Source organism: Rana temporaria, chromosome 2 (genome assembly GCF_905171775.1).
Source record: "Rana temporaria chromosome 2, aRanTem1.1, whole genome shotgun sequence".
NCBI lineage: Eukaryota > Metazoa > Chordata > Amphibia > Anura > Ranidae > Rana > Rana temporaria.
The window spans coordinates 121,542,166-121,566,753 of record NC_053490.1 but is presented as its reverse complement, the minus strand read 5'-3'; the positions used below and the strand labels follow the sequence as shown (position 1 = coordinate 121,566,753).

The 24,588-nt window shown below is 45.1% G+C and overlaps 1 protein-coding gene across 4 annotated transcripts in view; it reads left to right on the top strand.

Annotated features, from left to right (window-relative positions):
• The first annotated feature begins 2,792 nt into the window (after positions 1–2,792).
• OS9 (OS9 endoplasmic reticulum lectin) overlaps positions 2,793–24,588 on the top strand; it is a 92,146-nt gene continuing 70,350 nt past the window's right edge. For 3 of the 4 annotated variants that reach the window (XM_040340884.1, XM_040340883.1, XM_040340882.1), the window contains exons 1-4: positions 2,794–3,010; positions 19,293–19,469; positions 21,854–21,917; positions 24,129–24,205. In XM_040340884.1, coding sequence (XP_040196818.1) covers positions 2,858–3,010; positions 19,293–19,469; positions 21,854–21,917; positions 24,129–24,205 — 471 coding nt within the window. In that variant the 5' untranslated portion in view covers positions 2,794–2,857. Of the gene's footprint in view, positions 3,011–19,292; positions 19,470–21,853; positions 21,918–24,128; positions 24,206–24,588 lie in introns of all 4 variants that reach the window. The other variant, XM_040340885.1, reaches the window with a different exon arrangement.

The window sequence follows — 24,588 nt, the reverse complement described above, 5'->3', positions numbered from 1 at the left end:
CACGAATATTCGAATTTAGCGAATATATCTCGAATATTCGAATATATATTCGAGATATATCGCGAAATCGAATATGGCATATTCTGCTCAACACTAGATTGGAGGGAGATTGGTCATGCAGGCAGCCCTGTCATCACTCGCCCCCGGCTTAAATCCACTCGCCAAATGCTAGTAGGCGAGTGGAAATTTTGAGGGCTGATATACATATACATTATTTCTCTCCTCCAGGTCTTTAAAATCTTATAGAGTATAGCACAAAAAAATTGCCATGTGCAGCTAAAGTGTTCGGGTTTGAAGAAAAGGTGGCAACCCTAGCCTGTGGGCGCCACAGGATTAGCTCGCACAGGGCGCCTGAACACCTAAGGCCGGCCCTGCCTGACAATGATGGCCTTCTCCCGTAGGGAGTAGTTCAGCTTCCTCTTCCTCGCTGACATTACTCCAAAAAACACGCTCCAAAAAACACACCGACAAAAACCTACAAACACCAACAAACAACGGAACAAAAGCACCTTGCTTCAGGGGGGGAAACAAATGGATGTACTTTTGCAATGGACGGGCGCATGTTTGGGCTTATTTATGCCCTGGGCGTATCTCACTAATTACGCCGGGCCTAGATCATATCTCACTGATTACGCCGGGCCGAGTTCTGAGCATGCGCAGAGAGGCGCTGAACATAGTCAGCGTCATTGCGCATGCGCCGTCCGGCCGGCCCTTCATTTGCATAGGGTCACGGCTCATTTCAATGGAACACGGCCACTTCCTTCCCACTTTCAATTACGCCTCTAAATTTACGTTGCGCCGGCGCAACGTTGTGCGGAAATTCTATGAGGATACAGTAATTTCCTCTCTTAGGCCCCGTACACACGACCGGATCTATCCGCTGGGATTTATCCGCGGATCAGTTCCAGCAGACAAATCCGGTCGTGTGTACGGCCTAGCGGACATTTTTTGGCGGATATTTGTCCAGCCGACAGTTTTCCCGCGGATAAAAATTTCTTAGCATGCTAAGAAATCTATCAGCTGGAAACCTGTCCGTCGGACTTATCCGGTCGTCTGTACAGACTCACCGGATAAGTCCGACCGATCCCCATCCCTCGCATGCCTCGAAGTTTTTCAACGCATGCGTGGAAGTATTTATCTTCCAGGGTCGCGCACATCGCCGCGGCCACGTCACCGCGTATGTTTTCCGCGGGGATTTTGATCTGATGGTGTGTACAGCCATCAGATCAAAATCCGGAGCAGAAATGTCCGATGGAAACGGTCCGGCGGACTGTTTTCATCGGATATCCGCTCGTGTGTACAGGGCCTAAGTTGAGCCGGCGTAACGTAAATGAGATGCGATACGCCGATCTATATATGCGCCGATGTACGTGGATCTGCCCCTGTGTGTGTATATATATGTATAACCACTTGGCGCCCAGGGTACGTCATATGACGTCCTGGGCTTTGTGGTGGTATATCTGAATAATGCCTGCAGCTACAGGCATCATTCAGATATTGCCGGTTTCAGCCGGCGACTCCCTGCATCATAAGAATGATCATAGCGGCTGTTCATTATTACGGACAGCGGAAGAGGACGCCCCCCGCTCCCGTTGCCCTCCGGTACTTCTCCCCACTCACCTGAGTGATGATCACAGAGATTTTCGGCGGACCAGATGGTCGCTGGAGTCTCTATGATTGGCGGAGGCTGGGCGCGATGTTATGACGTCACACCTGGGCTCTGAATTAAAAAAAAACAGCTCCGCTTTGGCTGTGAAGCGGTGATCGTGGTGAGATGTGGGGTTTTATTGACCCCATATCTCACTGTAGAGAGGACCTGTCATGTCATATTCCTATTACAAGGGATGTTTACATTCCTTTTAATATGAATAAAAGTGATCAAAATATTTTTTTTTAATGTGTAAAAAAAAAAAGTAAAATTAACAATATATATATATTTTTTAAAGTGCCCCTGTCCCCGTGTGCTCGCACGCAGAAGCGAACACATACTTAAGTCCCACCCACATATGAAAACGGTTTTCAACTCACACATGTGAGGTGTCGCCAAGAACGTTAGAGCGAGAGCAATAATTCTAGCCCTAGACCTCCTCTGTAATTTAAAAAATGTAGCCAGTAATTTTTTTTAAAGCGTCATTCCACGAGCGTGTGCAATTGTGAAGCGTGACATGTTAGGTATCTATTTACTCTGCATTACTTCATCTTTCACATAATGCAAAAAAATTGGGCTAACTTTACTGTTTTTTATTTTTTAAATCATGAAAAAAAAAAATTGCTGCGCAAATACTGTGCAAGATAAAAAGTTGCAATGGCCGCCATTGTATTCTCTAGGGTCTTTGCTAAAAAAAACATATATAGTGTTCTATGTAATTTTCTAGCAAAAAAAATATGATTTTTACATGTAGAAGCAAAGTGTCAGAAATGGTTATTATAAGTATGTATCTGTTCTATGGGTCTCCTCAGCTGACGAGACCAACCAGCACAGAAACAGTTAATAGTAGCCCTGCCAGAGACCTGTGATTGGGTCAGGTCATCCTTGATTTTACCCAATCGCAGCCACTCTGTGAGAAAGCCAAAACAAGCCCATGCCGGCAGCGCTCTAGCCAATCAGCAGTGACAGAGTGGAGTGAGTGACAGCTCTCCCTCCAACAGCGTTACAGCTCCGAACAGACTTAGGCTCTGTGGGCGGGGCGATAGATTAGGAAGTGAGCAGACAGAGGTGAAGAGTTGAAAGACAACTTACCGGACCAATAGGAGTCTCGGCTGTCAGTGTGTTAGCCAATCGGCATAAAGCAGGTGTAAAGAGGCGTTCTGTGGGAGTTTGGAGGAAGGTGCATGTTGTTGAGCGAAGCGAGGGAAGATGGCGGTTACCGGGGTATGGGTTCAGGTGTGCCTGCTTCTGTGGGTGCTGTGTGGGTTCACAGCTGCGTCACTGGGGTTCCTGAACCTGGAGGAGCTGATGGAGATGAAGTACGGGATAGAGATCTTGTCCGAGCCGGTGATAAGGGGACAGGTAATGGAGAGCCGGGGAACCAGCTGTTACCTGACTAGAGAGGACTGAGCAACTGCTGGCATCACCTGGGAAGTAGCGACCCCCCCCCCCCTATACCATACATCACTCCCCCTCCCCCATAGCACACACTGCAGTGACATGGAGAGGACTGAGCCCCCCAATCATACAGTCCATGCCCCTCACACTATCGCACCTGAGCTCCAGGTCTGGGCTGTATTCATACTTACATTTGTGTATGACAGCATAGGGCAGACCATTCACTTGAAAGGGACGCCTATGTGTGCCAAACGTGCCCAAGAATCTCCTGCACCTATTTGGGCGCAGAGCTTGGCGCGTCTTCTAGCAGAAATGATGTTTTTCGTACATTCAGTGAATGTGAACGGAGCCCAGATGGTGTCCCGGTGGAGTAGAAGTGGTAGAGATCCAATGTACCAGGGTGTGTGAGTAGTGGGAATAAAAAATTACCTAACACCTGTGGTGAAAGGGGGAGGAGCAGCGACCCGTAGGCTGGGGGCGGGGCAGGAGCAGCGACCCGTAGGCTGGGGGCAGGAGCAGCGACCCGTAGGCTGGGGGCGGGGCCGGAGCAGCGACCCGTAGGCTGGGGGCCGGAGCAGCGACCCGTAGGCTGGGGGCGGGGCCGGAGCAGCGACCCGTAGGCTGGGGGCCGGAGCAGCGACCCGTAGGCTGGGGGCCGGAGCAGCGACCCGTAGGCTGGGGGCCGGAGCAGCGACCCGTAGGCTGGGGGCCGGAGCAGCGACCCGTAGGCTGGCAGCGGGGCTGGAGCAGCGACCCGTAGGCTGGGGGCTGGAGAAGCGACCCGTAGGCTGGGGGCGGGAGCAGCGACCTGTAGGCTGGCGGCGGGGCAGGAGCAGTGACCCGTAGGCTGGGGGTGGGAGCATGGACCGTAGTCAAGGGTGGCTTGTGACTTTGGGGGGAGGGGTAGCGACCCGTGGCTGGCGGCGGGGGGAGGAACAGCGATCTGTGGTTGGCGTTTCTGGTGACTTTGGGGAGGGGTAGTGACCTGTGGTTGGTGGGTGGGAGAAGGAGTAGCGACCCGTGGCTGGCGATGGGGGAGGAACAGCGACCCGTGGCTGGCAGCATTGGGGGGGGGGGGGGGAGGAGTAACTCTTGTCTCGCCTCCCTGCCATGAATAGACCACCAAGATCTGTGTTTCTAGTCCTCCCCTAATTTAATACAACGGGGAACAATGAAAAAAATCCAAATTGCCCAGTTGTTGTTTCATTCAGACTTAAATTATTTTGCTGATGTTGTGCCATGTGGTTTGTGTAGAACTTTTCTCTGTAGGATAGATGACAACACAAGTATGATCATTGGTTGTAAACTACATGGATGATTTAATATTGTGCTGTTATGTAGTTAGTGTAACTGTAAACATACAAATGTTCATCTTGATTTATTTTGTATTAATATGTGCTGATGTGTTAAACTTTTTTTCTATGTTGGTTATGAAAGTTTTTAATGTAATGGGGAAGCCTTACTTTGAAAAGGGGAAAAAAAATGGAGGCTTTGGATGGACTTCAGCTATAAACCATATGTTAAAATGATCATTAGATCCAGGGTTACAGACAGCGGAAGGTATATGTAAACCTGTACCTCCCACTACTAGAGCTTCCCTATTGGTCCTTCTAGGTGATGGTTAGCCTCAAAGACTGATGGCGAGGGCTCAAGAGTGGGTGGAGCATGTACTTAAACAGGTGATAACATAAGAGAAAAACTGAGAGACCGCTGTCCTATAACAAGAGATATTTGAACAAGGACCTTCATGGAAGGACCATTGGGTATTGTAATAGAAGCTACAGATAAAAAAATAAATAAAAAATGATTGGGCATATACTGTAAATGCTGAGTGCCCATTTACACTGGTCCCTGTTGGTGTGTTGCATTAGAGTGCATTATGCCATGCAGTAACGTGTTGCATTAGGGCGTCCTATTTATTGGCTAACAAACCAAAAATTGGACATGCACCATTTTTGTTAACAGGCCATAGTGGTGTTTTGTGATGTGCATTGAGGTGCCATTAAAAATGAATGGCACTGCAGAGGGCCAATGTACTTTGATGCATGTTTCCACTTGACACCGAAGGTATGTGAACTGATGATGGCTGAAACTGCGTTTTTTTTCTTTCTTATATCTATCCGTATTTTAGGTTGAAAGCATCTCTGTTGCTAAAATTAAAATTCCTAAAACCATGTTCCCGGCAAAAGAATGTAAATTCTTAACTTTTTTTTTTTTTTCTCGTACTGTGCATGCCGCAGGAACCACACTAATCCAGTATAAAATGTCTTCCAGACTATATGCAGAAACCACATGTCCATTTACACCCGGAATAAGAATGCGTGTTCCGATCGGGTCCACTTTTCAGGCATCTGTGTGAAAGGGGCCTAAGCCCAGAAGGGAAAACTGTTTGCTGCAACAACTGAGTGTTCACAGGAATTTGTTAATCTGCATTCACACCTGAGCGTTTTCAGCTCGTAAAATGCTTGACTCAAAAGTTCAAAAACACCCAACAAGCAAAATCCCATTCATTTAAATGGCCCCTGTTCACATCTGAGCATTCTGTCTCCTGAAGCTCAAAGTACATGATCTTCTTTTTGTGCAGATTACAGGCATTATTCTCCTTTTTTACATTGGTGACCTGTACAAAATCGCACTAAAAATGTGTGACTTTGCATCTGAAAATGGTACGCCCAGGTGTGAATGCAGCCTCCAAATGAACTCCTGGAATTCAGACACTTTCTAAAATCTGCTGGTTTACTATGGGTTAAAGCGGTGGTTCACCCTGTTTTACAACATACAATCAATTCAACTGCTCTGCAAAAACAATGACCAGACGATTATTTTATTTTTTTTGGAGCGCTCCTTACCCGTTTGCAGCTCGATGTTTACATCTGTCAATAATTATCCCCCGCGGGGAATGGGCGTGTTGGTCCTCTCTCCCCCGTCCTGTCACTCAGATTTGGGAACTCCTGTCGACGCGCTCTGCTGTATTCGCGCGACATCTCTTAGCAAGAGGTCGGCACAACGGGGCGTGAACTTCTTACGCCGGCCGTTGTTATGGCAACCATGCAGTGTTGACGGCGACGCTCGCCGTCAACACTGCACATGCGCGGGATCGAGCGGTGAATGCTGGGAGGCCAGCATTCGCCCTCTCCCGGAAGAAGACCCTGTCGGCTCGGGATCAAAAATATAATTTAAAGAAATAAAGCGCATAGGACGGCTTAACGAGCGGGACACCCTGTTAGTGCGGGATTAAAGGTAAGTGCTGTGGATTAGACAAAAAAAAAAAAAAAGGTATCCCGCAGAACCACCGCTTTAAATTGTTACTTTACCCACAATAGTAAAATCGATGTATATAGAGAAATGTGGAAAATGACACCAATAATAATAAAAATATAAATTATCAATAAAAAAATTACAAGTGCAGCTCTAAAAATTAGTGAGTGACGAATACAACTGTGAAAGAAAGGTACAAGTGTACATAATGTCCATATAAACACCAATAAATTATTATAAAAAAAAAAAACGCAGGTCCAAAAAGCGCAGATCCCCAAAAAAATTCAAATAATTGCAAATGTAGAACTAGTAGCGAGATTGCGGTGTTCCAGATTTAAGCTCCAACCACCGTGCTCTCAGAAAGTGCAACGTGCATATTAAAGTGCTTCACCCAAGTGACAATCAAAATACGCTCACCAGATTTAAGCGGCCATATTTGACCTTCAGGCATATAAAGGTTCTCTCAGGATCCTTCTTAACCACTTGAGATCCGCGCTATAGACAAAAGACGTCTACAGCGTGGCTCTCAAGTGCCGAGTGGACGTCTTTGGACATCTTTTTCTGTGCATTACCCGCACGCGCCACTGGGGGGCGCGCCCTTGGGAGGATTCATGTGATCAGGAGTCATGCAGTCTTAAAGTGGAGTTCCACCCTCTTTGACAACTATGCTGCATCCCCTGTAGTTATGTCCCCTTATATCGTTTTGGCATATAATAATTTTTTTAAAAAAAAAGCTCACTGCTATATCTGGATGTGTTTTTCTTTCCCGCCGCGGCGGTGGAGCTTCAGCTCATCATCTATGTACCGCTATGCCTCCTGGGAGATGTTTGTCATCAATCCCTGGAGGCCCGCGCCGGCGCCATTTTAAATAAGGGCAACAGGTGTGTTTTGCCATTACACTAAAAGTTTCACACACTGAGCGGCTCTGTGCTCAGTGTGTGAAACTGATTTGCAACTGAATACATCGGGTGGCTATTGACTTACTGTGAGAGAGTCCCGGGCTGTGTGACACTTCCAGCACAGCTACAGCATTCTCACTTTATACTCGTGGTTTACTGACAGCCTGAGAAGGGAGATCACTGATTCTCCTCCTGGCCCCGCCCATATCATAGTCGGGAAGAACTTTCTCACACTGAGCTCCTGAGCAGGTCAGTGCAGACTGAGGGGGAAAACTCTGTACTACACCAGCTTGTCACCTCTGTATACCATTACCCAGCACCTCCCCCCTCTCTGTATACCATTACCCAGCACCTCCCCCCTCTCTGTATACCCAGCATCTCTCCCTCTCTGTATACCCAGCCATCATCTGCCCCTCTCTGTATACCCAGCACCTCCCCCCTCTCTGTATACCCAGCCATCATCTGCCCCTCTCTGTATACCAGGGATCGACAAATCCCGGGCGCCAGGTCGCCATGGCGACTAGAAATAGGGTCCTGGCGACTTGGCTTGGAAGGGGGGCAAAAAAAAAAAATGGCTGGGGCCATCTGGTGGTGAGCCGTTGGTATTACAAGTTATTACCACCAGATGTGAGCTGGCGCCATCTGGTGGTGGCCGTTGGTATTACAAGTTAAGCATTACAAGTTAAACAGCAATTCTAATGTAATTTTTCACTATTTTCACTGCCATCTTCTTCCCTCTAATTAGAACCCCCAAACATTATATATATTTTTTTATCCTAACACCCTAGAGAATAAAATGGCGATCGTTGCAATACTTTCTGTCACGCCGTATTTGCGCAGCGGTCTTACAAGCGCAATTTTGTGAAAAATGTCACTTTTTTTTATTAAAAAATAAGACAACAGTAAAGTTATCCCCATTTTTTTTTTATATTATGAAAGATAATGTTACGCCAAGTAAATTCATACCCAACATGTCACGCTTCAAAATTGCGTCCGCTCGTGGAATGCCGACAAACTTTTACCCTTTAAAATCTTCATAGGCGACGTTTAAAAAAAAATCTACAGGTTGCATGTTTTGAGTTACAGAGGAGGTCTAGGGCTAGAATTATTGCTCTCGCTCTACCAATCGCGGCGATACCTCACATGTGTGGTTTGAACACCGTTTACATATGCAGGCGCTGCTCACGTATGTGTTCGCTTCTGCGCGCAAGCTCGTCGGGACGGGGCACGTTTTCTGGCTCCTAACTTTTTTACCTGGCTCCTAGATTCCAAGCAAATTTGTCAACCTCTGCTGTATACCCAGCATCTCCCCCTCTCTGTATACCCAGCATCTCCCCCTCTCTGTATACCCAGCATCTCCCCCTCTCTGTATACCCAGCATCTCCCCCTCTCTGTATACCCAGCATCTCCCCCTCTCTGTATACCCAGCATCTCCCCCTCTCTGTGTACCCAGCATCTCCCCCTCTCTGTGTACCCAGCATCTCCCCCTCTCTGTATACCCAGCATCTCCCCCTCTCTGTATACCCAGCATCTCCCCCTCTCTGTATACCCAGCATCTCCCCCTCTCTGTATACCCAGCATCTCCCCCTCTCTGTATACCCAGCATCTCCCCCTCTCTGTATACCCAGCATCTCCCCCTCTCTGTATACCCAGCATCTCCCCCTCTCTGTATACCCAGCATCTCCCCCTCTCTGTATACCCAGCATCTCCCCCTCTCTGTATACCCAGCCATCATCTCTCCCTCTCTGTATACCCAGCATCTCTCCCTCTCTGTATACCCAGCCATCATCTCTCCCTCTCTGTATACCCATCATCTCCCCCTCTCTATATACCCAGCCTGTCCCCCTGTCTGTATACCCAGCCATCATCTCCCCCTCTCTGTATACCCAGCATCTCCCCCTCTCTGTATACCCATCATCTCCCCCTCTCTGTATACCCAGCATCTCCCCCTCTCTGTATACCCAGCATCTCCCCCTCTCTGTATACCCAGCCATCATCTCCCCCTCTCTGTATACCCAGCCATCATCTCCCCCTCTCTGTATACCCAGCATCTCTCCCTCTCTGTATACCCAGCCATCATCTCTCCCTCTCTGTATACCCAGCCATCATCTCTCCCTCTCTGTATACCCAGCCATCATCTCTCCCTCTCTGTATACCCAGCCATCATCTCTCCCTCTCTGTATACCCAGCCATCATCTCTCCCTCTCTGTATACCCAGCATCTCCCCCCCCCTCTCTGTATACCCAGCATCTCCCCCCCCCTCTCTGTATACCCAGCATCTCCCCCCCCCTCTCTGTATACCCAGCATCTCCCCCCCCTCTCTGTATACCCAGCATCTCCCCCCCCCTCTCTGTATACCCAGCATCTCCCCCCCCCCCCTCTCTGTACACCTCGCATTTCTCCCCTCTCTATACCCAGCTGGTCTCTGCATTCAGTTACATATAGTGTTACTGAAACAGGCAAATCGGCTCAGTGTGAAACTGCCAGTGCCAACTTCCAGTGTCAACCAGTGCTACTTACCAGTGCCAACCAGTGTCACCAGTGGGGATGTGCTGATGCGATTCGATGCAATGTGCTGGGGCGATGCAATTTGATGAGATGTGCTGGGGGATGATGCGATTCGATGTGCTGGGGGCGATGCGCTGGGTGCAATGCAATTTGTCAGGGGGGGGGGGGGGCAATGTGATGTGCTGGGGCGATGTGATTTGGTGGCGATGCGATTTGGTGGGGGCAATGCAATGTGCTGGGGTGATGCGATTTGGTGGCGGGGTGATGCAATGTGATGGTGTGATGTAATGCGATTTGGCAGGGGGCAATGCAATGTGATTGGGCGATGCGATTTGGTGGGGGGGTGATGCAATGTGCTGGTGCAATACGATTTGGTGGCGGGCGATGTCATGTGCTGGTGCGATATGATGCGATTTGGCAGGGGACAATACAATGTGTTTGGGCGATGCGATTTGGTGGGGGAGGGGATGCAATCTGCTGATGTGATGCGATTTGGCTGGAGCAATGCAATGTGCTAGGGCGATGCGATTTGGTGGCGGGGTGATGCTATGTGATGCTTTTTGGTGGGGCAATTCAATATGCTTGTGCGATGCAATTTGGTGGGGGGGGTGATGCAATGTGCTGATGTGATGCGATTTGGCTGGGGCGATGCAATGTGATGGTGCGATGTGAATGCGATTTGGCGTGGGGCAATGGAATGTGATTGGACGATGCGATTTTGTGGGGGGGGGGGGATGCAATGTGCTGATGTCATGCAAATTGGCGGGGGCCAATGCGATTTGGTGGGGGAAATGCAATGTGCTGGGACGATGCGATTTGGTGATGGTGCGATGTGATGCGATTTGGCGGGGGGCAATGCAATGTGATTGGACGATGCGATTTTGTGTGGGGGGGTGATGGTGCGATGTGATGCTTTTTGGCGGGAGCAATGCAATGTGCTTAGGGCGATGCGATTTTGTGGGGGGGTGATGCAATGTGCTGGGACGATGCGATTTGGTGATACAATGTGATGGTGCGATGTGATGCTTTTTGGCGGGAGCAATGCAATGTGCTTAGGGCGATGCGATTTTTTGACGGGGTGATGCAATGTGCTGATGTGATGCAATTTGGCGGGGGGCAATGCAATGTGGTGGAGGGGTGATGCAATATGTTGGAGCAATGCAATTTGCCAGGGGGGGGGGGGTGTGGTGATACTATGTGATGGGGGAATATTTACTCAATTTTAACGATTATCTATATAACATAGACAAAGTTGTTTGTCCAAATAGTTGTAAATAAGCAGTTTTGAAATCCTCCCACCATCCCATATGACACCAGAACACAAGCCCCATGTTTTACCATTGAACATCACAAAGTTGTCTTCAATACATCTAGATGCATAAATACATTTTGTTGCTGAGATTATTATTTTTTTAAATGAAAAGTAGCCGCTGTGTGTGTGTGTGTGTGTGTGTAGATTATATATATATATATATATATATATATATATATACACATGCACATACACATACACATACACATACACATACACATACACATACACATACACATACACATACACATACACATACACATACACATTCTAAATATAAATATACATATACATTTTTTTTTTGAATAATATTGCTTGTTTTACATGAGGGAGGAGAGGTTTGCAACTTCCTCTGACACTGCTGTTGCTCTGGAAACCTGACCAGAAACCTATTACACTGCTTGTGCAAGATCTACAAAGCTAAAATCCAGGAAGTAATACAGTCTGGCTTCAGATGCCCACACTTAAGATGGCCACGGTCTATTGCTAGTTTATAAACTTTTAAAATGCTGTAATAACCTAACAAAACGGACCTTAGCTTACAGACTAACTTTACTAGAATACATTAAGCTTGTGTATTATAGGGGTATTTTTATTTAAAAAGTGTAATTTTGGCGGGAACTCCGCTTTTAAGGCCTTTTTCACACGAGGTGGACTCTGTCGCTACCGAGTCCGCCAGCTCAGTGGAGATCTCTCCGCTGAGCCGGCGGATGACAAGTCCCTCTCTGCTCACTGAGCGGGGAGGGGCTTGTGCAGCGCCGCTGTCTCCTATGGGGAGATCTGATATGGACGGATGAGGACGTATTGCCATACGTTTGTTTTTTTGGCGGATCGGATGTCAGCGGACATGTCTCCGCTGACATCTGACGCTCCATAGGCTTGCATGTAGTGGCCGTTCAGGTCCGCTGACAAAACTGACAGGCGAACCTGAACGGTCCGACCGTGTAAAAGGGGCCTAATAGGTCAGTCAAAAGAGAATGAAAACTCGCCCAACAAGCTTTCACCAGTGCTCAGCCAGACACTGACAGAAGTCACAAGACTGCTATATACTGCTATTAGAAAAGGTATTTATTTAGTATTATATTTACTAAAATAATTGCATTTCCATGTTGTGTGTACTGTGGAAGACCAGCTATAAGGAATGCAGGTAATGGGTTTAGTAACACTTTTAAGTCCAATAAGATGCCTGCCCGTTCTTGGACTTATCGCTTTCATTTACAATAGACGGCTTTACTGAGCTCCGGGGATATAGCTATACTCTCGGCACTCTGACAGGAATGATGCTGTACTCTCGGCACTCTGACAGGAGTGATGCTGTTGTTTTTTTCATGCAGGAGTAGCTCTGTCAGCCCCTCCTCTGCTGTTCATTTACCAGAAGGCTTTGTGTTTTGTCAATGGGTTCACATAATACAAGGTGCTCTGTGATTGGGCAGGAAGATGGGAGAAGTGGCAGAACGGCTAACACTTCGGGTACTTGAGATGAGACCAGAAGGTTCAGTTTGTTTTCTATAGGTCTGGTAACTGTGGTTGGCGGACCCCCCTTTTTGGTTGAATACTAAGACTGGTTGTGGCTATGTCTGCTGTATTTTCTTTGCCTAAAGAGTTCCCATTTGTGTCATGCCTCGTACACACGACTGTTTTTCATGATGAGAAAAATGCCATTTTTTAAATTGATCGTGAAAAACGGTCGTGTGTAGGCTCAAGAGCATTTTTCTCGACGCAAAAAATAGGCATTAAAAATGTAGAACCTGCTTTTTTTTTTTATTTCTTTATTTCACGTCGTGAAAAACGGTCGTGTGTACGCTTTAACGAGGGGGGAAAACGTGCATGCTCAGAAGCAAGTTATAAGATGGTGAAATTGGCAAAAGCAGCCCAAAGGGTGGCGCCACTCGAATGGAACTTCCCCTTTATAGTGCCGACGTACATGTTGTACGTCACCGCGCTTTGCTCAAGCATTTTTTTTACAAACGTGTGTATGCAAGGCAGGCTTGAGAGGAATCGCGACAATTCGCGTTGAGAAAAACGTCGTGTTTTTCAATGACATGAATAAGTCTTGTGTAAGGCTTGTGTAATATTGATGATCTATAAATGTAATTCCAACATATGCATTATTGTTAATGTCAACAGATTCTGAAAGGATAGTATGCGTTTACTTTCCTGTTTTTTTGCTATTCAGGAAAACAAACCTTGTATCTCGTTTAGAGGTAGACCGATATGGGTTTTTCAGTACAGCATAATGTCATTTACTGCCACAGTGTCACCTCATCAATGCCCACCAGAGGAGCGATCCAGGCATCTCCTAGCACAAGAAAGCTCCATTGTCCCTGGCCCTGAGTGCTGCCCCGCCTCTGCCTACAATCCCCAGAATGCAGAGCGGGCCTGTAACAGCCAATCGGAGGCGGCCGCTGCCGACATCCTCCACTCTGGAAAAAAAAGGTCCCCTGACGTGCTGCGCGCCCTGCCTCTGCCTACAAAGTCTAGAATGCAGCGCGGGCGGGCAGTTACCGACCCGCGCTGCATTCTGGGCTTTGTAGGCAAAGTCAGGGCGCACAGCACGTCAGGGGAAGTTTTTTTTACAGTGGAGGATGTCGGCAGCGGCGGCTGCCGATTGGCTGTTACGGGCCTGCTGGTTGGCTGCCGCGCTGGGTGTACCAAGATGGCTGCGGCTCCGGAGCTAGGCCGAAGCCGCGGCCTTTCCTGATGCTGTGACCGCGGCGGCAATCCGCGGATTGCCGCCGCGGTCACAGCAGCAGGGAAGGCCGGGGCTTCAGCCTAGCTCCGGAGCCGTGGCACTGCTAACGGCCATGTTAAATATCATCCTAATTTTAGGAGTCCGCCAAGTGTGAATGAGGCCATAAGGGTGTCCTTGCCTGTGTGCCTGACTAATGTCATCTTTGTATTCTTAATATGCAAAGATTTCTTCTCTCCAATGCATTCAGCAATGAATAGACTACTTTCACTTCCCCTCATATTTCACACAAACGACATGCTTGCTTCCGGATGGTGAAAAAATCTAATTTATATAAAAACCCCTAATGATATATATCTATATCATATTTAAAAAAAAAAAAAAAAAAAAGCACCCTGTTGGTACATTAACCACTTCCATACCGGGCCTATTTTGGCACTTCTCTCCTACATGCATAAATCATAATTTTTTTTGTTAGAAAATTACTCAGAACCCCCAAACACTATATATGTTTTTTTTAGCAGACACCCCAGGGAATATAATGCCGGCCATTGCAACTTTTTATCTCGCACAGTATTTGCGCAATAATTTTTCAAACGCCTTTTTTTGGGGGAAAAAACGGTTTTGTGAATTTAAAAAATAACAAAACGGTAAAGTTAGCACAATTTTTTTTGTATAATGTGAAAGATGAAGTTACGCAGAGTAAATAGATACCTAACGTGTCACGCTTTAAAATTGCGCACACTCATGGAATGGCGCCAAACGTCAGTACTTAAAAATCTCCATAGGCGTTGCTTATATTTTTTTTTTTTTTTTTTTTTTTTTACAAGTTACAAATTTAGAGTTACAGAGGAGGTCTAGTGCTAGAATTGTTGCTGGCGCTCTAACGCACGCGGCGATACCTCACATGTGTGGTTTGAACGGCGTTTACATATGTGGGCGGGACTTACGTGTGTGTTCGCTTCTGAGCGCAAGCTACCGGGGATAGGGGCGTTTAATTTTTTTTATTTATTTTATTTTTGCACTTTTTTTTTTTTTGATCACTTTTATTCCTATTACAAGTAATGTAAACATCCCTTGTAATAGGAATGTGTGTGACAGGTACTCCTTTATGGAGAGATGCAGGGTCAATAAGGTTTCATGTTTTGAGTTAGAGGAGGTCTAGGGCTAGAATTATTGCTCTCGCTCTACCAATCGCGGCGATACCTCACATGTGTGGTTTGAACACCGTTTACATATGCGGGCGCTGCTCACGTATGTGTTCGGGACGGGGGGCGTTTTCTGGCTCCTAACTTTTTTAGCTGGCTCCTAGATTCCAAGCAAATTTGTCAAACCCTGCCCTAAAACCTCCTTGCGAGGGTCCCGGTGGATATTGATTTAGATTATCATAATGATTGAAATCGGTAGGTCTCATATCCTATGGTGTCCTTCTGTTGTAAGGAGGTGGATATGGATAGGGATTGTGGGGGGATAACTACTATTTTTGGGATGGGTAAGGGTCCCTTTGGTAGGGGGTTTGGTGCTTCTAGCACTTTTAGGGGTTTTTGTAGCCTGAGAGTTCACTTTAGACATTCCAGTGCTTTTAACGGGAGATGTCTCAGGTGAAACTAATGTATTAAAGCGGTTCTCCACCCTAAAGTGAAGTCCCGCTGATCGGAACCCTCCCCCCTCCGGTGTCACATTTGACACCTTTCAGGGGGGTGCAGATACCTGTCTAAAGACAGGTATTTGCACCCACTTCCGGCCCGGCATTCACGGGCAAAAGACGGGCATTGCGTCACATCCCGTCGCCCCCCCGTTGTGTGCTGGGAACACTCGGCTCCCAGCACACAGCGGGAGCCAATCGGCGGGCGCGACTCGCGCATGCGCCGTAGGGAACCGGGCAGTGAAGCCGCAGCGCTTCACTTCCTGGTTCCCTCAGCGTGGATGGAGGGGGGGAGCAGCAGGGTGACGAGCGATCGCTCGTCATCTGCTGCGGACGGCGCTGGACTCCAGGACAGGTAAGTGTCCTAATATTAAAAGTCAGCAGCTGCAGTATTTGTAGCTGCTGGCTTTTAATATTTTTTTTTTGGCGGAGCATCCGCTTTAAGCGTATGTTGCCACTTATACACTTTATTTTCTTCAAAATCGTTTATCTCTCTGATATTTTTTTAGTTTCTTATTCTTCATATCCTCCTCGTACTTCAATAAGTGAGTTTGAAAAAGCTTAGCTTTGTCTGTATAGTCACTATTGGTTTTGAATGGCTCCTTTCTTTCAGATCTGCGATCTTGGCCTGCAAAATCAAATTTTTGGCTTTACGCCTTCTAATCATTAGCTGCATTAGTTTTTGTTCGCATGCATTAAAGAATTGGTACCATTCATCCAACGGTTGCAGATCTTCAATCCCATCATTGGGACTAACATTCCACCTTTTAATCTCCTGTAACAAAAGAACAGTTTAGAATGAAACCTTTTAATTACCTGCGATTCCGACCATGTCACCTACGTTTTGGAGTGTCCCTGCCCACTCCAATATGTAGGTCGGACGACACGGAAATTTAAAACGAGAATAAATGAGCATCTGACAAATATAAAAAAGGAGTTCCCCCAACCACAGTGTATCTAGACACTTTAAAAGTCATCATAATGGTGATCCCAGTTTGTGTACCTTTTATGGGATAGATAAGATAACCCAGCACTGGAGGGGGACCCATATGAGACGAGCTATTTCCAAAAATGAAACCAGATGGCTGTACAAATTGCGGAGTATGCAGCCTAGAGGTATGAATATAGAACTCGATCTCAATTGTTTTTTGTCTAATGATTAATTCATTGGTCCCAAATATTTTTCCTTAAAGCGGAGTTCCAACCACAATTAGCATTTTTTAAATGTATGTCCTTTCATCCTGCGTTTTTATAATATAAATCCGGTCACTTACTATTTTACAATCCGCCGCCGATCCGCATAGATATTCAAAAAAGATAGTTTACACCGTTGTCATTTTGCTTGTGGGCATTGTGAAGCCTACAGGCACTTACTTCCTGGAAGTCTTGGATGGGGAGTGATAATTGGACAGCACACTGCATCCTGGGAAATGATGACACACATTTCCCAGGAGCATTAGAGGGAGATGATGTCAGAATCCTAGGTGGTTTCAAAGGCAGATTTCGTGGGACCGCATAGCAACAGGCATTTCCAGATGAGTAAACATTTTTTTTTATTTTTTAGTCGTAAGCTACAGTTTAAAGCAAAATTGTTTTTTTGATGGAACCTCCACTTTAAGCCTTCCTTCTATTGTTTACTATTGGAGTGGTAAGATGTGGGTGCTCCTCTTTGAGAAACTCGCTAATACACTTATTGACAAATCCATTATCATGCAATGGATCTATTAAATCCACTTTAGTCGTGAATTAGGGTATGACAACTTTCATTCCCTATAAATCCTTGTGTACTCACACTCATTTTTATGTGATGTACTTAATATTTAAACCCTGAATTTTGAAGGAATTCATTTTATTAGCCACTTAATCTTCCTCCCAGCATACATCATTTAGCTTATGGAGAGTGGGAGATAATATAGCGAAAAGGAGAGAGATTCTTTAATGTTTACCTATCTTGGTGGAGATTTGAAGATGCTAATTTTAACAGATTATGTTACGATTTAGAATATGCCAGCCCTTTGTAGAGAAACTGAAATGTAAACCGGCACTGAGGCTGCTCTCTTCTGATTGGCTAATTAGGTGTGGACCTGAAACCACTCCCCTTATTTAGACTATATATACCGTGATGCTTAGTGACCAGGTAAGCCTCTTGACAACGTAACTATACGAAACGTACGTCGGCGGCGGAACCTGGTCACGTGTACTATGTCCTACATCACTTCCAGATCATCTGGATAGTGTCAGCCGCTGGTGGAACGCACGCCGCCACGGAGGTGGGAGAGCCAGTGTTTTTTTATCAAAGCTTGCAGCCCCAGTGCCGGGAGAAGGGCACTTTTTATGTGAGTAGCCAATTGGCTGGTGTTTTCATTCCATTTTAATAAAATAGCGTTGCACTATGGAAGCTCTCTGTTTGTATTCCATGTTCTAAAATCTCAACATTCCGAGGGTGAGGTATCGTACATGCTCCAGTCGATTTATATGTCTGCAGGCATTATCCTGCTCAAGCGCATCTGACCGTCTTTTTCATTAAAGAGGTCAACCAGGTCTGGTAAGCACAATTTACTACTTGTGCACATTGGGTGGTGTACTAATTATCCAGGTGGTGGAAGATCAATTAAGTTTGCACGACCGGAGATGGTTTTTGTATCACAGCAAGAAGTATATCTAGAGGATATTCGAGCATTGATGTTGTATCTTTGTTTGCACCAATGGGACTTTATTATTTACTATTGATTTATTGATTGATTTATCACGTACAACAGGACACATTTTTATTAATTTACTTGTTGCATATTATAGGATAAGTTGTGTAATTACATATTACTCCATAGCGCCCCCAGCACACTTTTTAGCACGCATCAGATAAAAGTCACATACACTTCATCACTTTCTAGGGGAGCAGCTTAGCACACATTGTGTGTTTGGGACCTTTACATGGGCACCCAAATTATTGTTTAATAATATATATAAATATTTTTTTTTTGGCGCGGAATTGTTTTTTATATATGCGGTGCTAGTATGCCTTTACAGGGTTAAAAAAAAAAAGGTTCAGCGCTTTAAGTGAAGGCTGCATGTTGGAATGCTCAGTAGAACCAAAGATATATAGGCAGCTGTTATTTACAAAGCTTGACCTTCCTTCCTTTTTTTTTTTTTTTACTGTATGAACTGAAGTTTGTAAGGTCATCCATCGGCATTACTTTAACAATTGGCGTAGGCCTGCGACGCTGTACCCAAATACATTTTGGTGTCCTATTCCCCCTCACAAATAGCTTCTTTTTTTTTTTTTTTTTTTTTGGTGGTATTTGGGATTTTAGCTGGATTGCGGCGGACAGATCAAACACTTTTGGGATCAGTGATATTATTACAGTGATCAGTGCAAAAAATTTGCACTGATCACTATATAAATGACAGTGGCAGGGATGGTGTTAACACTTGAGTGCCATCAAAGGGTATAGCGTGTTTTAGGGAGTTGCTTTTGTAACTGTCGGGGGGGGTGGAGGAAATGTGAGTACAGAGAGATCGCTTTTCCTCAACAGACAATCTCTCTGTACTTCTCTGTCAGGACAAGATCTACTATGTTTACATGGGCAGATCCCCGTTCTGCCTCTACGGAGCGATCATGGCAGCCGGCCGTAGTGTCTCATGCACAAAATGACATACGGGTAATAGGGCCTCCCTGCCACAGTATATAAGCGGTGGGCAGTCCTTAAGTGGTTAATGTTTTTGCATTGAAGTCAGTGGGATGCAGCATGCCGTTATCGGCACCCCCCAGCCCCCCCCCCCACGTAATGGTTTTTATTGAAGGCAACCTCTTGTGTATTTGAATTGCATCATAACGCATCACATCAGTTTAAAGCATTACTACATATGAGTGTCTGAACTTTTGTTTTATAGTCTATACACCTCAACAAAAAATGTATTTATTTTTTTAAATGCAGAGCAAAGCTGACAACATTGTAACAATTGCCTCAAAATACAAGCAGAACTATGAATGTAAGCTCCCAGCAATCGCTGTAAAATTTCAGCAGGAGAAGGAGGAAGACACTCGGGCCTACTCTGGACTTGGAATTTCTGATCTCCTAAAACCTATGGAAGCTGCACCATGCCTAACCAAGGTAAACTTAACTGTACATTTAGACTGTGACCTCCCATGTGTAGAGTTCCCTGCCAAATTTAGTTGAATTCCAGCTCAAGTCTTGTTTTAAGCACTTATGGCCAAAGTCCATTTTTGACACTTTACAAGTTAAAAATCAGTATTTTGTGGTAGAAATTGACTTTGATAAAAAATATATTAAATTATATATATTTAATATAATTTGTTTGGGGGGGGTATATATTTAATATATTTCACATATATATTCTTATTTCTCACAAGGGTGTGCCCCTCACATTTTTTTAAATATTTTAGTTACATAGTTAAACTAGTCAGGTTGAAAAAAGACACAAGTCTATCAAGTTCAACCATATATTAGTATATATTTTCATGTGACAACACTGAAGAAATGAAACTTTGCTACAATATAAAGTAGTGAGTATACAGCTTGTATAACAGTGTGAATTTGCTGTCCCCTCAAAATAACTCAACACACAGCTTTTAATGTCTAAACCTGGCAACAAAAGTGAGTACACCCCTAAGTGAAAATGTCCAAATAGGGCCCAATTAGCCATTTTCCCTCCTTAGTGTCATGTGACTCAATAGTTTTGAAAAGGTCTCAGGTGTGAATGGGGAGCAGGTGTGTTCAATTTGGTGTTATCGCTCTCACTCTCTTACTGGTCACTGGAAGTTCTTTAGCTGACCTGTAGCTCCCCAGTGCTGGCAGCACCCTTGTACGGCGATTTGCGTGAAGTGGTAAAAAAACAAAGCTAATGTACCATATCCTTCCACTGTAATGAATGTAAGGAGATTCAAGGTGATTTATCAATTATAATTTTACTTCTTTATCCAAAGTTCTCTTTCAGGACAGCTTATGAGAGACAGGATATGCCTACCTAAAACAGGAAACCCATCATCGACAAAAAAGGGCACACTTTATCTAGTTTCCTCCGGCCTAACAGGAATATCAAAATGTTTTTGTTTTATTCTCTCAAGCCTTAGTTGGAGAGGCCTCCTAGTATATTTTTTTCCCCTCATGACTTCAGGGACAGTGAACCTGGAGGGGTTGCTTATCTGGGCTTTTCTAGGCTACTTTTTATAGGCCATCAGTTAAAGCGGGAGTTCACCCATAAAACAATTTTTCCCTTTAGATGGATGCTAGATGGATGCTCGTTTTGTCTAGGGGAATCGGTTAGTTGTTTTAAAATATGAGCTGTACTTACCGTTTTCGAGATGCATCTTCTCCGCCGCTTCCGGGTATGGGTCTTCGGGGGCGGGCGTTCCTTCTTGATTGACAGTCTTCCGAGAGGCTTCCGACGGTCGCATCCATCGCGTCACTAGTAGGTGAAAGAAGCCGAACGTCGGTGCGGCTCTATACTGCGCCTGCGCACCGACGTTCGGCTTCTTTCCGAAAATCGTGACGCGATGGATGCGACCGTCAGAAGCCTCTCGGAAGACTGTCAATCAAAATAGGAACCCGGAAGCGGCGGGGGAAGATGCATCTCGTAAACGGTAAGTACAGCTCATATTTTAAAACAACTAGCCGATTCCCCTAGACAAAATGAGCATCCATCTAGGGCAGGGATATGCAATTGGCGGACCTCCAGCTGTTGCGAAACTAAAAGTCCCATCATGCCTCTGCCTCTGGGTGTCATGCTTGTGGCTGTCAGAGTCTTGCAATGCCTCATGGGACTTGTAGTTCTGCAACAGCTGGAGGTCCGCTAATTGCATTTCCCTGATCTAGGGGGAAAAAGTGTTATGTACGGGTGAACCCCCGCTTTAAGACTGAATCAGCTGATATTAATTTGCACTGACAAGGAGCTGGATTGCTTTCTAATTACTGATAGATTTCAGCTGGTATCTTGGCTTTCCGTGCTTTTTTTGCGCCTCCCTTTCTTCATGTTACTTTATTTTTTTTACATGTGTTGTTCCATTTTCTTACACCATAACTACATTTGTGAACTTATTTGTTTTGGTATCTTTTTGTATGTATGGATTGTTACTAGGGATTAGCTCCAGTGTGTTTGCACAGTGCAAATGCAGAGCCCGCCAGGAAGTCTGTAAAGCGCAGTGTTAACCACAGGCAGGGAGACATTTCCCGATCTCTGTAGCCAAGCATCGGGAAAAATGTCTCTGTGCCTGTGATTAGCGCCGCGCAGACGAGAGAGAGGCAAGCATGGTTGTGTGCTCGGTTAACCGGGTGGTTTTAACCCTTTCTCAGCCTCTAGTGGGGGTTAAATGCGCCCCGCTATCGGCCAAAGTGCGCCGCAAATCCGCCCATAGCATTGGCGGTAAAAATGGCAGCATTTTACTGCTGTCGCTATGGGCAGCTCAGTGTGAAAGGGGTCTTGCAGTATTTTCTGTGCATATACAACATTTAGGTGGTCATATTTGTTTGTCTTTCAGACCAAAGACTGGTGGACATATGAGTTCTGCTATGGAAAACATTTACAGCAATACCATATTGAAGGTACATATATAATTAGTTCTGCCCCTAGAGCATTTGAATTATTATTATTATTATTATTATTATTATTATATTATTATTATTTTTTTATAAACCCATTGGCCTGAACGAAAAAAACTGATTGCTGTACCAACGCAAGTAATGTTAGTGCGCTGATTTCTCCTGCTGTGATTGTGTTCTGACAGGGGGACTCCACCCTCCTGCTGGAACACACTAATCCATGTTTGCAGCTATTAACTGCGAGCGCTAATCGGATGCTGGTTTGCCAACATGTCTGTTGACAAAACACGGTCCTTTAAAGTGGCTTTTATCAAAAGGAAAGCTGTACACATGGTCCCAATGTCGGACAGTTTTTGCAGAGACGTTCAATATTCGGACAGTGTGTACCCAGCTTCTAAAAAGAGCATAGACCCTGTCACTTGTCCAACACGCATTCCAGAGTCGAAATAATACGTTTTTTGTAAGTACCTGTATTCTGAAAGAAAATGAAGCCTCTTTTGGTAATCTGCCTTTGCTTGCCGTACTTTGATCTTGTAAAGTAGCTCTGGTACAAACCTATAGAAATCTGGCCTCTGCAAAGAAGATGGTTTTTATACTTGCCTCTTCTGCTGCCTATAACACCAATTGTTCCTGTAATGCTACTAGAAAGAATCTTGTAAATCCAACACTTCCTGGAGGGTTGGAGTCCCCAGTTCCTACCATGCACTGTTGTCCCTGCCATTGGCTCTACAACTCTACTATATCTTTTATATATGCTTAAAAGTAAATGCTGTACTCGTACCAACTGAACGCTTTTTTTTTTTTTTTTTTTTTTTTTTTACCTAAAAAAATTGGTAGTGATAAGAGTTCTCCTTAACCCCATATCCAGGGTAACGTTCACCCCTCTCTAAATACCCTTTACCTACCAAAAGTTGCAGTCATGTGATGCTCTAGTCCCAAGCATTTTCTCCTCTTGTTTTCTTTTGGTGGGGTCCTTCTTTGGATGTGTCACTGCCTAGATACAGTGAGCACTTCCTATTGGCTCTCCAGGGGTGGGTTCTTGCAGAATCCAGAAAAGGAAATGATCTCTGGTGGTGTAGGTGGGAAGATAAGTATAACTTCCTTCAGCAGGTATGAAATTAATAAAACATTGCAATATGGGTCCGAAGAGGGTGTGAGAATGTGGTTAGAAGAGTGTAAAATTTTGGCAAGTGTTTTTTTTTTTTTTTTTTCATTTGATAGAGTAATGAGGGTTGTTTTTTGTTTCTCTTTCAGTATCCCACTGGGGAGATTTCCCTTCACTTCCTGTCTCATAGCCAAAACAGGAACTGAGAGGTAATCCTTCCATAATGACATACTGTATTTATTGGCGTATAACACTTTTTTTTTTTTTTTTTTACCCTGAAAATAGAGGGTAAATTGTGCCGGTGTGATATACGCAGGGGGTTGTGGAAAGTCGTCCCCCCATCCCCCCCCCCCCGAAACCGCCCTCTTAAAGTTAGGGTGCGTGTTATACGCCGATAAATACGGTAATTACTGGTAATCACTAGAGCTAGTGTCCCTATTGGTAGATTTACCCTCTGTTCTGGGGATTTTTTTTTTCTTTTCAATTTCACTCTTGGCAATAATGGTAAACCGGACAAATGGGTAGCGTGAATCTCCCTATCCTGGCCACAGATGGCAATAAAAAAAACTAACAAGTGTTCTAAACCCTCCTCACTCTATTCGACACCATAAAAATAAAGTTTTGCCATTTGTGGTTATACTCTTAACTGTTAGGCCTCTTTCTAATGGGATGGTGATGATCCGCCCCGTGGACCTCCGCTTGCTCAGTGGGGATCGCTCCATTGATCCCCGCCGAGCCGCCGGATGACAGGGCGGTCCCTGCACACTATGCAAGGACTGCCCTGTCAGATCTCTGCTCTCCCCTATAAGGGGATCGGATGAACACGGATAGAAAAATAGGGGTTTTTCTTGGTCTGCAGAATCAGAGGATTTTTCATAGATCACAAAGTTTAAAACGGGATGTAAATTGTCATCTGGGTGGAGTTTATTTTAAGCACATCGTTTTTGTCAGTCTTGTAGAATTACTATTTTACTGATTTCACCATAAAGATATATTTTATATCTCCTGTCTATATCTTGTGGGATTTCTTTTTTATAAATGTTTTTTGTCTTACTGTGAACTATGGTCTGTAAATATAAGATGGCTTCGTTTTTTTTTTTTCACTCCAGAATCTGAAGTAAAGGGAGACATCTTGTACCTTGGGTACTATCAGTCGGAATTTGACTGGGACAATGAAACTGCAAAGGTCAGCGAGTCACCTATCATGTATCTCTTTGCTTATGTTGTATCAACAGATGAATCTAGCTTACTGTATTCGTTGAGTGAAGATTGGGACATTTTAAAATAATGCTGATAAGGAAGTCCGTCTTGGCCGTGCACAATACTGTACGTGCAGCTTTAGTCTAATGGGGCAAGTTGCACCACAAACCTTGTCAAGTCTGTGCCCCTTCTTGTGCTTCTTTAGTTGGAAACTGCAAAGCCGTTATAGGAAATGGGGGTGCTGTACTTTGTAGCATAGAGGAGGTGGTATATGAATTCCAATACAAGTAATCATTTGGCAAGTAAATGGTCCACACTTGCTGGTCAGCTGTGTTATTTAGCCATCTGGTATTCCCCATTGTGTTTTAA